Source organism: Hyposmocoma kahamanoa, unplaced genomic scaffold, assembly GCF_003589595.1.
Source record: "Hyposmocoma kahamanoa isolate Upper Pololo Valley unplaced genomic scaffold, ASM358959v1 86, whole genome shotgun sequence".
Taxonomy (NCBI): domain Eukaryota; kingdom Metazoa; phylum Arthropoda; class Insecta; order Lepidoptera; family Cosmopterigidae; genus Hyposmocoma; species Hyposmocoma kahamanoa.
The window spans coordinates 11316012-11333993 of NW_020654289.1; the positions used below are offsets into that span (position 1 = coordinate 11316012).

General features: G+C 36.2%; 2 protein-coding genes across 2 annotated transcripts in view; one reads left to right on the forward strand and one right to left on the reverse strand.

The window, feature by feature from the left end:
* The window catches only part of LOC113234825 (zonadhesin), a 96380-nt gene extending 84759 nt beyond the window's left edge, over window positions 1-11621 (reverse strand). The window contains exon 1 of the mRNA XM_026470332.1: window positions 10696-11621. Coding sequence (XP_026326117.1) covers window positions 10696-11559 — 864 coding nt within the window. The 5' untranslated portion in view covers window positions 11560-11621. The remainder of the gene's footprint in view (window positions 1-10695) is intronic.
* The window catches only part of LOC113234827 (elongation factor-like GTPase 1), a 217433-nt gene that overhangs the window by 105145 nt on the left and 94306 nt on the right, over window positions 1-17982 (forward strand). The window lies entirely within an intron of this gene.

A 17982-nucleotide genomic window follows, 5' to 3' on the forward strand; every position in this document is an offset into this window, starting at 1 on the left:
TTATTATCGAGTTCTTAGGTTTTCGCGATTGTTACACATGGGAAATGAAACTATTTTTCCGGATTTAAATCGCGTATATTTGTTTTTTCAAACAAAAAATTAGGTTTGTTTGAAAAAACAAATATACGCGATTTAAATCCGGAAAAATAGTTTCATTTCCTAAATATTATTATCTTTACCACTGCGATGATAATTTCCAATTGCCAGACAGTCGTGAATTAGGATATAATATATTTTAAGGGTCTGAACTTGGAACCGAACCTCTTCCCGTGAAACTTGAAATTTTGACGACATTGATGTAATCATCATGATAATCTCCAATATACCTACCACTAACATTCGACAGCTGCAATTAGCCAACTGTATGAAGTTCACATGTATAGCCAATACATCAGTCACCACGCAACTTCCATCAACATACCTTGACGAATCATTTATGTAATTTCATACAACAACACGTAACTACATGAACGATTTCAATCAAGCTAAGGAAGACTATGGTAGATTGAATTTGCGTGCAATTTAAAAATTGACGCTAAGTACTTGCTGTAAAATGGTATTATCACGTGAATTCATGGAAATTACCTTCTATGTCTACCGATCGATTGCCGTGTTCAATGTGACCCATGATACCGCGATCAATGATGGTTCTTATTATTAACCGACTTCAAAAAGGAGGAGTTCCTCAGTTCGTTTGTATTTTTTAATGTACGTTACGCGATAACTCCTGCGGCATTTGTGAACCGATTTTGATGGCTCTTTTTTTTATTGTAAAGACCTCAGTATTGGTCCCATTTCAATTTGGAGGAAATATTCTACCTCTAAAGGTGGCAAACTAGGGGATGAATTCAGTTTCGCGTACTTTCTGGTAACCGATTTCAATAAAACTTGGCAAATAGATGTAATCCATTTGCCAAGTTTTATTCAATCCACGAACTCTAGAGGTCGTTTTTAGGTCTCTGTACTGAGATTATTAATATAAAAAACTGTATATATCTAGTGTTGGGAGTTTTACGTGGACTGTAGTTTTTATGAAATATATTTTACATTTGTTTAATGCATTTCGCGCTATGCTGCGGTTGCCCTGGCGGTGTAGTGCGTCTGGCATGTTTGCCGTGAATAGAGTAGACGATTCTTTCGCCATAATACGTAAGAGATATTGGTCTTTTCTTGTGAGAGTGAGAGATTCAGCCAATATAAGAACAGTATGCGATGCTTTGTACTTACAAAGTTTAATTTATTTAAATTTTTGTTATACTAATATTTCTAATGTGAATTCAATTCAATTTAATGTAATTCTCAATTATTTACTTCATTAATAATTATAATATTCGGTAAATAAACTTCAATTTAATTGGTTATGTAATTTAATGTAACGTAATGTAATTAATAATGTTAAATTTATTAATGGGTGTATACCTAAATAAAGAAACATTTTATTATTATTATTTTTTAATTTGTTTATTTAATTTACACGGAGCACACATATTACATGAGAAATCACCAATACAGAGATAGTTGCCATATTTTTTATATTTTCAAATTTGTGTTGTCGACACTTAGTCTCTCGAGGCTAGATTTTTTTGTTTCTTTTTTATAATATCAAGTGACGGGACGAACAAGTCGTGCGCCTGATGGTAAGCTACACGCCTGTCCGTAACAGTTGCTGTGCCACTCAGAGCTTTAAGTCGCAAAGATCTTAGGGGCACTGCCACAGTGCCCGTCACTCTGAGACGTAAGTTGACAAGTCCCATGTGCCTGTAATTTCACCAGCACCCTTCAAAACCGGAACACAGTAATGCTAGGCGGCATAAATGGGTAAGGTGGCAGTACTTCCCTGGACGAACTCTATCACAAGGAGCTCTACTGATGCTAGATTATCGGATAATCTTCCACGTGTATTTATTTTATTGAATATCATGATATTTTTACTACTAGATATTCACATATTCTTTGTGAAAATACTCCACTAGTTTATTTTTTTTAAATGATAGAAGGATCGAACAACACAAAGAAAAAATCCTTCGATCAATCTGGACTCGAACCAACGTCTGGCGCCACACCGGGGCCGTCGCTCTTACCAACTGAGCTACAGACGACGTCCTTCATCTTCCACATTCTACATAATTATTCTACAGTGCAATTAAATTTTCTATATTCGAAGTAATCGAAAAATTAATTAAGTCCATATTTACAAAACTGTTTAGTTATTCAATTCCATAATAACTTTTAATTATGATTGGATAAGCGGTTAGTGGAATTACATAAAAAAATATGCAGCAATGGCCTTGAAGACGGTCATCGTGCACCGGATGAAGGGAAATTGCACAGCGGCACGGAATACTAGAGTACTCTCTAAACCGACATTAATGAAGAAATATGAACAGTAAATTATATTCCAAGAGTTGCATACGACCGTAAACCGTCGTAGCAAACTAGCCAATTAGAAAGAAAGAAAACAAATAGCAAAAAAATTGAAAATATACCTTATCGAAGAAGTTCATAAAAAACTTAACGTGAACCGTAAAAAACACTTTACGGTCATCTTGTCTATGAAAATAATATGCTATTATCTGGCAACCAAATTTACTTTCGAGCTTTTCGAAGTTGTAACTAACTTGTCAGTACTTTGTTATTCAATTTCTACCTGCTAGTTCAATTATTCCATACTTAAAGGAAACATCCTCTACTCCTATCTATACGTGACTTTTGACATTTTGTTAAGATTCGAATTACGGACATCGGCACGTCTCTTTTTAACCGACTAAGGCGACGTCAAAAGGAGGGTTATAATTTTAGCAGCTTCTGTAAGTAAGCAAGTTTATCCATTCTCTCACAGAGCTTAAACTGCATGAAATGTCCGCGTGAGCTATATTCATGAAAAATCCATTATGGAGTTCGTGTAAGAAATAAACAAAAATGAGATTCCATTGTGATACATATGAAATGACATTATTTTAAAAGACCATTTACTATTATGTATAAGGTAATACAATTTTTTAAGATATTATTTGTTAAACTCACTTTGTTCTTCTTACTTCTTATTCTTCGTCAACTAATACTAAAACAGAAGCTTCTTTTATTAGGATTGATAATAAATATGTTCATTAACATCAACTGTAATCGTGTCTTCTTTAAGGACAGAATTGTACGTCATAGATTTCTAATAAATTAGTTTAGTTACGCGATTTCATTACTGTAAACTAACTGAATCACTGAGTCGGGATGATGTTCCGACTCCCAACTTTATTACCTCTGAAACGTGAGAACTTACGTGCCAATTGAATTTAATAAAGTTGTACGATCTCTGTGGCTCAACGGTTTGCACTGTGAGCACTGGACAAAAACGTTACGGGTTCGATTCCCGCTAGAACCAATTTAGGAAATAATCTCTAAACAGGTTCTGGGTGTTCTCGGTAGCACCATGATGTGAGCTCCATTACTCTGGTACGCGTAGTACAAGGGATTCCCTAGTTTGAGACCAGGTAATTGTTGTGTCTGTCTGGCACACTATTATAACTAACGAAACCACATTTAATAACTTTTTTATTAAAAAAATACAACCTGAGAATTTCGTGGAATTACATCTATTTGCCAAGTTTTATTGAAATCGATTACCGGAAAGGCCACAAAACCAGATTCATCCCCTAGTTTGCCACCCTTACAGGTGGAATATTTCCTACACATTTAAATGAGACCAATACTGATGTACCCTCTTTCCAACAAATAAGAATCATGGAAATCGGTTCCCAAATGTCGGAGTTATCGCGTAACATACATACAAAAAAAAAATAGTCGAATTGAAAACCTCCTCCATTTTTGGAAGTCGCTTAAAAAGTACTTTTATCATATGAGATATAATATGTTTATAGGAACTACTTGAAACATCAATTAATTAATTTAAGCATAAAAAAGTTATCGACTAATATCGTTCCTAAAATCATTAAATCTCTCTCCTGAAAAGTTGTCATTTTTCGGATGTGGCCTTTTTACACCAAGGGTACGGTGTTATTATAAGGAATAGTAAAATTTCGCTCTTGTAGAAACAAGTTTTCAGTATATATACGCTTGTCGTAGTTTGCTTTATTTTTATTACACTTTAGATTAAAATGTCTGAGTGAAAAGCGCAGCTTGTTTTTGACTGTACCGTATCGCACATGATATAGTGTTACAGATTGATGTTAACCCCTCATCAATGCACCTGATGCTTGTTGCCACGCGGTACGTTATTAAAACAATCAGCTACCATAAATTGCTTTATTAAAGTAATCCCCTGACCGAGCATAAAAATGATTAATTATTTCATGTAATCCCAAGGGGGAAATGTTATAAAAACAGATTATAAATGACCCTTAATAAATTTTAAAAACATCCCATGATTGTTTGTTGATGAAAGTATAAGTGTATAAGAGAGTTAAAGGGAAGAGAAACATCTTTTAAAAGCAATATGAACAGAAAAAGGGAAAATGTTTGGACATTTATTACGTAATGGCGAATTTGTAAAGGTTATAATTGAAGGGAATATAGAAGGAAAGAAAAGGAAAGGAAGACTAAGGAAAGCAATCAATGAGCAAATAAATGAGTCTAATTGAGTAGCTACATAAAGGTCACGGAGCTGGCTATGGCTACCTATATGGCTGGCTATAGTGAAGAAACTACACAGACAAGAGTGTGGCTTTTAAATAAGGTGATGATACGATTTTAAAAAACAACGCAATTTCGTATATTAAAAGCGCCAAAATATTTGTAAAAAGATGATCACTGTATAAATTTGTCTACTTTTGGACGTTCTAAACGTCTGAAAGCAGAATAAGTGTTCATTTGTCAAGTACAATAGTTCCACCGCGATTTCGCCCAAAGTCAAAACTGAGAAAACTTGAAAGTCATTAAAACGTAACTAACCAACACGTTTTTGCAGTAACCACAAACCACGGAGACATTAACCTTTCTACCGTTAACGTGCTATCTGACCTGACCGCACCCTGTCCGTGAGTTTGTTTTATCTATTTAAATTACTACAAGGCTTTGTTATACTGTCTCTCGAATTTCACTATGGAAGCTACACATCTAATCAGATAAAATTTGTTTGTTGGTTTCTGTTTTAATATTTTAGCGCTAAGAAACTACATCGTCAGCCAATAAGGCAACAACGTGTTTCGTTTTCATACGATTTCCGTGATACTGCCTTTGTGATTTTCAATTCCTCCTACCACTCGTAGCTGTCGAGCGCCGAGGGTTGACTATGTCTATCCTAAGATTCTGAGATTACCAGAGACTGTGTACTATGGACTACCGCTATGTTTTTTTCCAAATTTCACACGGGAATCGGACACCACATAGGTTACTTTACAAACTAACTTGAAGTACTTACATTTTTTTACTTTTGACCGTTTTATGGACCAATTTGTAGTAAATGTTAGCAGTACCTAGTTACTATAAGCACTAAAATACGAAGTACTTATAATTATCCTCATTAGTTTGTGATAAAAGAGTATTAAGAACCCGTTACGTCGTGGTTGACCTTCGTGTCTATCTTTCTAGCCTTTCAGTACTTCCTCATCAGGAGCGTTAAGCTTACGACCTTTATAACGGCCCTTTTTCGAAATAAGCCTTTGACTAGCTTCGACACGTCAGAATACAATGTTCTACAATCTTCTTTCGTACCTGCGTCTTGTATTAACATCTTTTGTCTAACTAAACTGAATTTTTGCTCATGTAAGTGTAAACATTTTTATTATTGTTTCAGCACTGTTATCCCTTAAAGTTTCATCAGTTAATATAGTATTTTAATCAATTAATATATGCAATATTAAGACAATTTAGTTGATTACTTCTAGTCCCTTGACATTTATCTACAAAACTTATTAGTTACCTTCAGGTATCAAAACATGCAGAAACTAATTAATAAGCCGGGACGCCGCGCCGGAGCCTACATAACTGTCATCCGCCCCATCTTCTATCTCATATGCTCAATTCAACGCTATCTTGATCGCAGAAAATTAATATGTACAAAAACTTTATGAAGGATATCATTACGCCTAGCGGTGGAGTTTGATTCTACTGTAACATTGCAGTTGTAGATAATGATATTGGTAATAAGATCTGAGTATTCGATATTTTCACGCCTTGCCCCGTTCCATTAACATACATATCGTGTGCTACAAACGAGTATGCACGTAGCAAAGCGTTACAGTAATTTCGCTGAGTGACAAGATTGTTGTGTGCAGCAATTTACAGTAAACGCAAAATTTTGTCAGCGAAAGCTTTTAATGTAGCTCTAATGTAACATTTGTAATTAATCCACAATAACACTGCATTCTTCATAACATTGCTGAATATTTACAATTTTAATTGTTACCAATTGTGAGATAGTGTTATGCAATTTGTTTGCACGCTTTTCTTTCGTTGCTATTTAATTATTGACTGTTACAAACTTGTATACATAATTGTTATGCAATGTTAATAATTCGAAATTCGTGAATGAAAGTTTTGAAATTATATTGTTTTGAATTTTGATCTTTCTTATTAAATAGTCACGATAATCCTTTTGGAAATGCGCATTACGTTATTTATTACAAAGATCAAAAGATTTAGCCATTTTATCGTCTCTGAATTATTAACATTTACGTCGACACGAGTTCAGGCGTTTATAATGTTTCTTGCATCATTTTCTCATTATAATATTACCTTCATTTTGTACAGTTATTCTATAGAAAGCGTAAACCTTCAGTTCGATGCGTTGTTCATCGCCCGTTGACGATGTCGTAAAATCAAGTGTTCACTGAAGCACTTTCAACGATGCAATTCACTATCCCAACCCAGTTTATTCATACCTTACGTACCCTTTCTCCGCGGTAGATATCTATCGACTTTCTACTAGTAATGCGTACTGATTAATTAGACACGATTGTATCGAGACGACCTTTTGGAATTATTTACTTTGCGAAAGCGAAAATTTTTAATTAATGCCGAGTTAATACAGTAGCTTTGCACAATTTGGATTCGAATGTATCAGCACAATGAAAGTGAGACCAATTCATCGTTATTACGAATGTTACGGTTCAATAATTAGGAAATTATGTGTAATAAATGTCTGTTAGTTCTCTAATAACTCTACTGCTCTCCTTCTCATAAGTAAGTTATTTTGTTGATACAACCTCAAATGGCTTTAGTTGATTCCACATAACAGTGAAAGTGTTGAATCAATCAGTCTGGAAAAATATGTAGTAAATTGGACGTACATTGATTAGTATAGGGTGTGAAAACACGATTCCTAAAAATTTTCACGATAGAAAAAAGAACATAAACTTGTGACGAAATTTTACAAGAAAATCGCTGTATTCCATAGGTACTTTACAAACACCGATGATTTTTTTATATCAGTTGAACTAAATAGTACTTCCTATAGTATACGATATACATTTTTCAAACGGCTTTAATTTCGTTTGTAAAAAAATTAAACCTAAAATAAACCGCTCGACCCACGCAATTTAACCGATTCAGTACGGAAAAAAATTGAATTCGAGCTGAACTAGTATTGACTCAACCATAAAACTGAAACTAAATAAGATACAAAAAAACCGCTTATAGAGGGTTCCAATGTTAACAACTCACTTTCGCTAAAAATGTCGCTTATATTGTTTATGGTAAGGACGGCAGTCTAGGTCAAGTAGCATCGTGTCCACTGTGTCATATTTTGTGATATAATAATAATAATAATAACGCACACACTCAACATATGAAAGTTCCTAGGAGCTCTGATACTTAGCTAAAAATAATTTATTTCTACGTAACTTGAAAATTGTATTTATTTTTCTTTCTGGTAAAACTTTATTCAGTATCATACACACACCGGTACATTTAGCGGAACACTAGGAAAACCCGAAAACAATGCAATTTCTTTTTTCATTTTCATTTTCGGCTAATACAGGTTTGTCGAAGTTGAAGGTTGAGGTTGGAGGTTTAAACTTTAGTTGGAATTTTTTCTATTAATTAAACTTTGATTTATTCAAACAATTTTTAAATTTTCAACCGTTTCCGTTTTGCCACAGAGTTGAAAAAGAATGCATATTATTTTAATTTCAGTTTATTTTCAATAGTGGTTGAGTAAGGTTGTCTAAGCCAACGTTACAAAATGTTAATTTAATTGTTACTTGTGTCAAATTTTTATTTGTTTAAATATAAACTTTACTATTTTATATTCTCACTTTCCTTTTGTTCCACTAAATGTGCCCCTGTGTATAGTTTTACATTCCAAAGTATTAATGAAGCCTTTTTTAATTACGCCGCCCAACACAATTTAAACAAATTGACTTCGTGCTTAGAATTTTATGAAAGCAATATCAATTATAAAACCTAGCTATAAACTACACATACAGTCACTAGTCACGAGGCATAAATGCACTAAGTTAATCAGATGCAGAATTTGACATCAAACCTTCATAATTTCACCTTTCAATTTGATAATGTGTGCAAACGACAGCGCATGTAAAGACAAACATTTATGTGACTACGATAAGGCATACCGTGGAAATAAATCAGCGTAATGAAGCGCAACTTACCACCATTCTCAGTGTTTCAATTCTTTTCTTGAAAGAGTGTCTATGTAACAATAGGGCTTTAAAAATAAATTATGACATTACACTAAATGTTTCGTTCACCAATTTGGGTGTTTCTAATATATGACCATAAATCTCTTTTAAAGAAATCTTTCCTTTCCCAAACGCGAATTATGGGTGTGAAAACTCTAAACAATTCAGAAAAGAAGTCGCGTAACAAATCACTTGGGTTGTTAAGTATTTAGAAAATACGTCGTTAAAAAGTGTAATTTTTTTGTTAAATACACCTTTATGCATTCTATTTTGAATTACTTATTCACAACATAAAAAAAAAACTAGTGGCTCTTTCTTCATTTGCTAATAAGATTATTTATCGTCATTTAAAGATAATTTACGTTCAAATGCAAATAAGACGGCGACGACCAACATGGCCAAACGTATGCATCGAAAGGGCGTTGCAGTGTGTCGTTATCAAGATACAGTTTTTGCTACATCGCACTCGCGTTAAGGCTTTTAAAAACATCCTTACGATTCAATTTTTTTTATGCCATTTCTATTAAGTAAAAAAGAAATATTTATAAATAGATTATCACTTCAAACATTTCATCTCGTTACAGTAATTACGTCATTGTACTTTTCATGTTAAGATTCAATAACGTAATTTCAAATGACGAGAAAAGTAACCTGTGTGAGCATTATATTGAATAGCTTTTTTTAGCTTTTGTCTGGAATAATGAAAATTAAATGAAAGAAACTTGAATAATGAAAAGAAAATGGGTTCAAAGTACGTGTAAAATATTTGTACCTGTGTGGTTTTAGAATTGCGGAAGGAATTGTTAAGAATAGGAAGTTTCAGTCATCCAAAATAAAAGCTATGACACATGCCCACTTTGAAATCAATTAGCGACAACGATGATGAAAGATAGTTCCTTTACAAAATAGTCGCTCATTCATTGCTTATAATAGATAGGCTGCGTAAGAGTGAAAGTTTACCTTTTGAATACTGTGTCTTTTAAATCTAAACTAAATTTGTTTCTGTCCAAAAATTTGCGGGCGTCTGCCGCAACGCGACCACAATGTTGCTAATGACACGAAAGTACCACCTTCCGTGCAATGTCACCTCTTTTTATCTTAAGTCTTTCTTTCATTGTCTACGGCTCTTACAGAAAACCATTATTAACCAGCTTTCTTTGCTCATGTACATTTTCATATCTGACAATTCCGAGTTAGAAATCGCAAGTAAACCCAACAGCTCATCAGTGAAAATTAATGTCCCAACAAGGTTTTCTCATTTTGCTGAACTGGTTCGACTAACTTTGCGTGAAAAAAGACGATTTTTCTAACAATGGCTTGGGTATCGTTGACTTAAAGTGTATTTGATTCTATTGTACTGATTTTTTAGGCAAATGTGTTTCGGAGAACTTGTTTTTGTGAGAACTCTTTTAAAAAGGGTTCTTTTTGGTTGATGAAAATCTAAATTGTTATATATTTTATACAAAGTTTAAAGTTTTGTAATAGTTTCCAAGAATCATGAAAGTCACTACTTTCATGATTCTTGAACCCACTGGTTAACAGTTTCCTGTTACCATTTAATACAATGTTTGTTGAGACTACTGCTATCTGCAACCAATTCATATGGAGAGATGAAGTAATAGGAAATGTAGCTATCTTTAAACGGTCATTATTGATAACCATTAAATTACTATGGAAAACCATAGCTAAACAGTATTAACATTCAGTTTACAGTAGGCACAGGGCGTAACGCATCGTTTTCTTACAATTGTTTTTTATTTTTAATTTCTGAGCCACTTCATCGAGCTGCTAGGAAATACATAATTCATATCAATTTGCACGAGTAATGTGGGAACGCACTGCAAGCTGGTGAATGCAGTAACCTTTCTCTAAGGGCTCATTAAGAGAAATATATGTGCGCCTCCTTATTTATCGGTAGGCTGGGGGGTGGCATCCGGCTTTGACGTTTTATCCATATGTTACGTTTCCTAACTCCACAAAATTTGCATGGCAAAAGCAAATGTGTCATTAACCACGATGACTGCCATAAGCAATGACTGTAGAAAACTGCAGGCTGTTGGACTGTAACCGATTTAGAAAACAGAAACACTGTTAAATCACTGACCTCTTTCTTCGTTTGCTCGTTGATTTTGACGTGCGTCTGCGGCTGCGGTTTGTCCCGCAGCGGCAGGTATCCCTCGCGGCTATCGGCCGGTTCCGCTGTGCTGTCCGTCTCAGTGGTGGACTCCACAGATGCCGTGCTTGCAGTACCGGGGTCGGTAGAGCGCGACTCCGCGGCGGTGCTCAGCGTGGGCACGGTTTCCTTCGGGCCTTCCGCTGTAGTTCCCGAAGTATCAAAATCGGAAAATGTCTCCGTACTATCGCTGTTCGAAGTTGTCTCCGTATCTTGAACTGTTGGCATTTCCGTGGTTCGCACAAATGGCCGTATCGTGTAATGCTTCGTCGATCGGTAAGTCGTGGGTAAAGTCGTAGGCCTGGTAGTAGGCAGCTCAGTTTTAGTAGTTTGTGTGTTTTTTGTATGTTGTGAGGTTTTTGTGTTTTGAATTGTTGTAGCCGTTTGCGTAGTTTTCATCTCAGTTGTAGTAACGGGCACGGTAGTTTTATAGGAATTTTTCTTTGTTTTAGGAGGCGCGGTCGCGGTGGGGTTAGTCGCAGGCACGGTCGATTTTGTTTTATTCGAGACTTTTCTCGCGAGGGTAGTAGAGCGTTCCTCTATGGTGGTCGGGAGTGGAGTTTGGATAGGAGTTGTCGTTTTGGGGGGTTGTCGGTCAGCAGGCGGATCTAGACTAGATTGTTTAGGAGTCCGGGATGGCGGGAAAAAGTAATCCATGATGGACGGGGAGCGGTTTCGATTGGTGGGAATCCATGCCCAGGGGTTGAAGTCAATGAGGCGCGGTCGCGGTGGTTCAGCGGCAGCGGCGGCGGCGAGGGCGGCGAGCGCGAGCAGTACGAGGTGCAGGCGAGTCATGGCGCAGCGTGCGCGTGCGGCCGCGACGACGATGCGAACGGGACTGCGCGCGCACTTAGACGAACGCAACCAACCACCGCTCACCTACTTCATGCCGCCCTGCGGGTCGCGACTTGCAATGCAGATGCAGCCTGCACTCTATACAAAACTACCATTTCCTGAGCGACTATGCAATAGGGTTAAATGAGGAAAACTAAAAGCAACTAGCAAAACGACCAAACTTACTCACATTTTATTGGTAACAATTAACATGTAGTTGATAATTAGTAATTAGAGAAGAGAGATGATGATTGATGTGTGAAGAAAACTGTTTTCTCCAAGTGTTAATGAAAGTCTTTAGATTTAATTACTTGTGTTACTAAATCCACAATATTGTACGACACTACCGTTACCTCACGTACACATAAGGCTGGTAACTACTAAACTTGTGTTTATTTGAAGCGCAGAATTTAGGAGAGCGAAGTTCTTGGCCTCACATTAGCCCTGTGGTTGGCGAAGAACCGCTATTCAATTCACTTTGTGTTGGCACCGATGCACGTCTGTCCCCTAAAATTGACAAAAAAATGGGTAAGAGGTGCGCCGCCGCAAATAAATCCGCATCTATGCGGAATATGGACTGTCCTCTTGACACACAAATTCAATTACCCGATTACGTAAATGTTGTAACTAACTGCAAATTTCATATTAAAATACTGTACATGACCTTTTAGCAGAAGAGATTCGTGTTCAACGGTGAGATGTACAAAGGTCAAATATAGGTTTAGTGACACCCTTTATTAACGACTCTCACGCACACTACAAGGAATGTCAACGCGCATCAGTACGAAAACGCACATACTATATATAACGACGAATTAGCGGTATATGGAGAAACTTATTTAAATTTATATTCTTCTGTAATATTTTTGTTTTTAGTGCTATTAAATGTAATAATAAAAACGATTAAATTTAAAAAATAGTATTCGATTGCATTTATAAACGTAACATTAGATAATTTTAACTGCCTCTGTAGCCGAACGGTTATCATACTGAACTGCCACGCAAGAGGTCCCGAGTTCGATTCCCGGGCCGGGAGAAATATTTGTATTGCCTACATTTATTCCTCTCGTGAGTTTGGGTGTAGTTTGTGGTTGTCTATGTGTGGGTCCATGGCACCCGCGATTCAGGGTTGCACTGGTGCGGGGCTACGAGAATGTGCACGTGTTTATTATTATAATTACGACCGAATTTTAACAATTTAGGAATGTTAGTGTACAAAGGCAAGCTTATCCCATGAAGGGATTTCTTCTAACTAACCTTTGTATAACTGAAAGGAAAGTTGATTTTTGGTAATAATACGTAAATAAATACGGAAATTGAATGCTGCATAATCAATAATTATACAGATAAACTAATTATATCAAATGTACTAACGAATACACATATAACGCGTGCTCACACTCATAGCCCCGCTCTAGGGAAACCCTATATCACGGGTGCCATGATCACATACATAGACAACCACAAATTACACCCGAACTAAATGTAGACCATACAAATATTTCTCCCAGCCCGGAAACCGAACCCGGAACCTCTGCGTGTCAGTATGGTAACCGTTCGGCCACGGAGGCAGTTGCAGTATATATAAAGTAAATGTTGATTCATATAAAATCTGTAGTTAAATTAATGTATAAAATTAAACTATAAATAAATATATCAAACGTAAATAAAAAAATTGTAAGATACATGAGAGAGTCTAAACAATCTCAAAACTTTAAAAGGTAATAAGAATTTAGTTTAGAAAGTTCATTAATTTTTAGAGTTATTAATCAACACCGTGTATACGATTATGTTTTTTACACACGATTAAGTCTCGAATTTAACTATTTCACTGCGCCTGTTACCTTAAGACATAAATTGACAAGTCCCATGTACCTGTAATTTCACCAGCAACATTGCTCAGATTACTGCTTGGCGTCAGAAATAGTTAGGTTGACAGTGCTTCCCTGAACGATCTCTTTCACAAGGAGCTCTACTGCTACCTTAGACCTTAGAAATTTCAAGCTTTGAGTGGCATTGTAACTGTTATAACATGTGGGCGCGTTGCTCACCACCTTGCGCACGACCTGTTCAACCTGTCACTTGATATATAAAAAAAGTAAATTTATATACAAAGAGTATATACCTAGAGTTTCTTATTCATTCTGTTTATATTATTGATTCATTTCATTCGTAAGGCAGATTTCCCGTCTGCCTTACGAATGAGTAGTAGACTTTAATCAGCAAATTACACTTGAAATCGTAACATGATTTCAAGTGTGATTTGCTTACCCATGAAATAAAGATTATTTGAGTTAACAACATAAAACATGCATGTTGAATAAGGTTTACATTTCCTAGGAAAGCGTGTGAGGCTCTAAACTGCATTGAGTGTGGCGGATTACGGCCTAAACCGTGTCCTTGGAGGAAATCCGTGTCCGGCAACAGGGCGTATATACGGTACACTGATTTAAACTTTCAAGATTTTCACACATTATTGGAAAGCTCTGAGTGGCACTGTAACTGCTATGGACATGCGTGTAGCTTACCATCAGGCGCTCGACTTGTTCGTCCCGTCACTCATGTCATAACTAGGATTTGAACTGTTATAACAACTGTTGTCCCACTGGCTTCCACCGATCTTTACGCATCTCATACGGACGCTATGGCAAAATTGATCAAAATTATTCAAATGATATTGTAAAAGCACCTAATCTTTAAGAGCTAATGAATCTTCAAACCTTTGACCTACCGTCGCTCAAGCCGAAGCCGTGGGTCTCGCACCTGTGAGTTACTCGGAATTTATGTACGAGATTTAATTTGAAATATACCATGAGCTTTTCCGGAAATGGACTTTGAGGAAAGTTCACAAGCCTCGGAAAACGCATGAAGTCCCCAACCCGCATTTGGCCAGGGTGGCGGACTATGGCCTAAACCCTCACCTGTGTGTTGATCCGTGCCCAGCAGTGGGACGTATGACCTAATCTTTGAGTAATACATTCGTTTTAAAATTTCGAAATTCCAGATACCAAACTGACAAATCTACATACAGTATCGTATTTGTAAACCGTTTGCTTATAAATTGATAATAAAGTTCTTAGTCGTGCCGAACGTCACCGTCACACAAAAACACAAACCTACTTCTAGCTGTCAACGGGAAAATAAACAACGTAGCTGTTTTGATTTGCAGCATTGTTCCAAGACTATAGATTAGCCCCATGAGAAATATTCAACAGAAAGCCTTTCTACAAAGTGTGAAGCGAATAATTGGATTGCCATGAAATTGAACTCTGCATTAAATCCGTTACTCTCATGTGTCTTTGAAGGTTTAAACTGTTTCAAGTCTTAAAACTGCTTTTGAAGTTAAGTAGTTTAAGTTATTTTTCCTGTTCACTTCCCCCGTTAAATCCCGTGAAATTGAACTGTTGTTTCTGGTTAGCAATGAATTAACCGATTAACTATACTTCTGTAAATTTTGATGGCACTTGGGATAGTGGTTATCAGTGAATTACCGAGGATCATAAACTGAACGTATATTAGCGTATTTGTTGTAGTTGTAATTGATAATGTAGTTTTAATTGAAATCTAAAAAAGTTTTAAAATTGCAACACGGAAATAAACTTTATTTCTTGTGTCATTCATTAGTGATTAATATTCCAGTTTTCATAGTGAATAAATTGTGATAACCTTAGGCTATTTTTTCCATCCTCTAATGTGATAACCGACAGCATTTTCTTGACAGTTTTTCCCGTTTTTATCGACTATGGAACCGACACACTGGCTCATTTGTTTTTGGCCGTTTAAAAATATGCCGTTTATGTTTTACGAATTAATAAAGAACAAAATAAAATCCACATGTTTCTTCGTTTCCTTTACTATAGAATATTATCTAGGCACTCTTATATAAAATTACGGCTAACAACACATTAAATAATCCACTAAATAACAGCAGTAAGGTACTACCTATGTAACAGCACTAAGTGTACGATCCTACATAGCCACTTAATCTAAAGTGGCTGGAATAGTTGCTTATGGTCTCTCGGACCGCTCCACTTGCGGTGGGTAACGGATTTTGGTGATTTCCGCGTCGACTACCGGTATGCCACTGTCACCACTCACATTTTATTAGGTGCAAAAAATCGATTTAAACACAACACCACGATATCGGGATCGTTATTTGCTTTTATTGGACGTTATTTGGACTAACTTGAATGGGAATTTACTGTTTTAGAATGTATTATCGATGAACCAATGTTGTTGTTAACATGTTTTATATGTATATGCAAAGTTAAATAACGTACAATTGAAAATGAATATTTCAAAATGTGAATGATGCTGAAAATTTAAGAAAACGATGATTAAGAATCCACTTAACAATATAAATGACGAAATAGTTGACCTTTATATAATGCTTATCTGACCTCAACTACGAACCATTGTTATATTTTTACGATTAATTTTTTTCGTGGAAAGGAATCAATTTCTACGGACGCACAAAGTGGAAAAGAGGCGAATTGAAAGAAAGGCAATCGTTTTGAAATGTAGGGCAGTCTTTTAGCCATTAGGCGCGATTTGCTCTCTGATTTTATCAATTATCGCCATTTAGCTGTTTATATTTTTCGTGTCAGTAGGTAGGAATCTATCAATAAAAAGGTAGTCGTAAATTTACTAAATAATTATAATGCGTTACACTATCACACAAATTGTCTCGGAACTAGGTAATGCCATTGCATTCCGTACAGATACGATGAGAACCAAAAGTGGTGAAGTTTACATGTAACAGGATTTCCTTCAATTGGGTAAGTAAGGTTCTTTTTACAATACCAAGAGACGGGACCAAGAAGCTTATACATAAAGCGCACTATAAGTTTCCGGAACTGGCCACTTACAACAAACAATATTTAAAAAGTAATCACAACATTTGAAAATGGAACTCTTTGACTGTAGAATACAGTTTGTTTCATCTGACTGTTACTTGTTTTTACGTTGTAGCATCATTTTAGAAATTGGTTATCTACATCACCATGGATTTAACTCGTGAAAATTTTCTTTTGATTCTCTACGACTTTAAGTGTAATTTAACAGCTCAGCGGAGCTTCGCTCGGCTTCTAACTGCTTTTAGCGATGAAGCACCATGCAAGACGACTATTTATAGCTGTTTGCAGAATTCAAACGCGGTCGTGTGAATCTCAGTGCCGAATTTCGTGATGGTCGCCCGTCCACTGCTGTGAACAACAAAAACATCGATGCTGTGCGCCGTATGATCAAAATAGACAGGCATGTGACATACCATGAGATTCGGGCATCTTTAGGCATAGGCATGAGTCAAATACAATCAATACTACACAAACATTTGAGTGTGAAAGAGCTGTGCTCTCGGTGAATCCCACACAATTTGGCTGAGGCTCAAAAAACGGATCACGTCACTTGGTGCACTGTCATTCTTACCAGATTCAACGAAGGGGCGTCGAATTTGGTGTGGGACATAGTAACAGGTGACGAAACATGGAATTATAGTTACGATCCCAAAACAAAGCAGCAATCGAGTGTATCTTTCAAGATGAGCCGAAACCAACCAAAGTGGCGCGCGTGCAAAGTGCCTCTAAGCGGATGATTGCTTCTTTTTTATTAAACTGGACACGTGGCTACTGTTGCTTTGGAGAATCGTGGTACTGTGAATAGTGATTGGTACACGACCGTTTGTTTGCCGGAAGTTATTGACAAACTCCGTAAAAATAACCGTAAACGCCGTATCATCTTGCACCACAATAATGCCAGTTCTCACACGAACAGACAGACAAATGAATTTTTGAAGGTGAACAACGTTGACCTTATGAGCCATCCCACGTACAGTCCCGACCTGGCACCTTGTGACTTTTATTAATTCTCAAAAATTAAGAATCAGTTACACGGTCAACGATTTTCATCACCTGAAGGGCTGTCGAAGAGTATGCAAAATATGTTTCAGAGATTGTCACGGAGGAGTGGCATAAATGTTTTCAAAATTAGTTCATTCGTATGAAAAAGTGCATTAACGCTAACGGAGAATATTTTGAGAAACAATAAATTCGTTTCTGACCATTTACAGTATTTTTTTGTTATTCATTCCGGAAACTAATAGTGCGTCTGCACTATAAGTTTTGACTAGAAGTTTTAACTGGAGATTGCACTTCGAACATCGGACTGAAGCATGAAAAAATACCTTGAATTTGGATTCTTGTATCTTGCATCTCTTTCTTTAGTTTTAATTTAAGTTTTGTTTGTTAATTTCAGTCCGTTTTTGAAATGAAACTATTAAAAAAATATAAATCAGGCACACTGCGTCTTTTTAAATATATCTTACAATAGATTATTAGAGAACTCTTATTAGGAAGCTGGAACATTACGGTGTAAATGGCAAGGCGT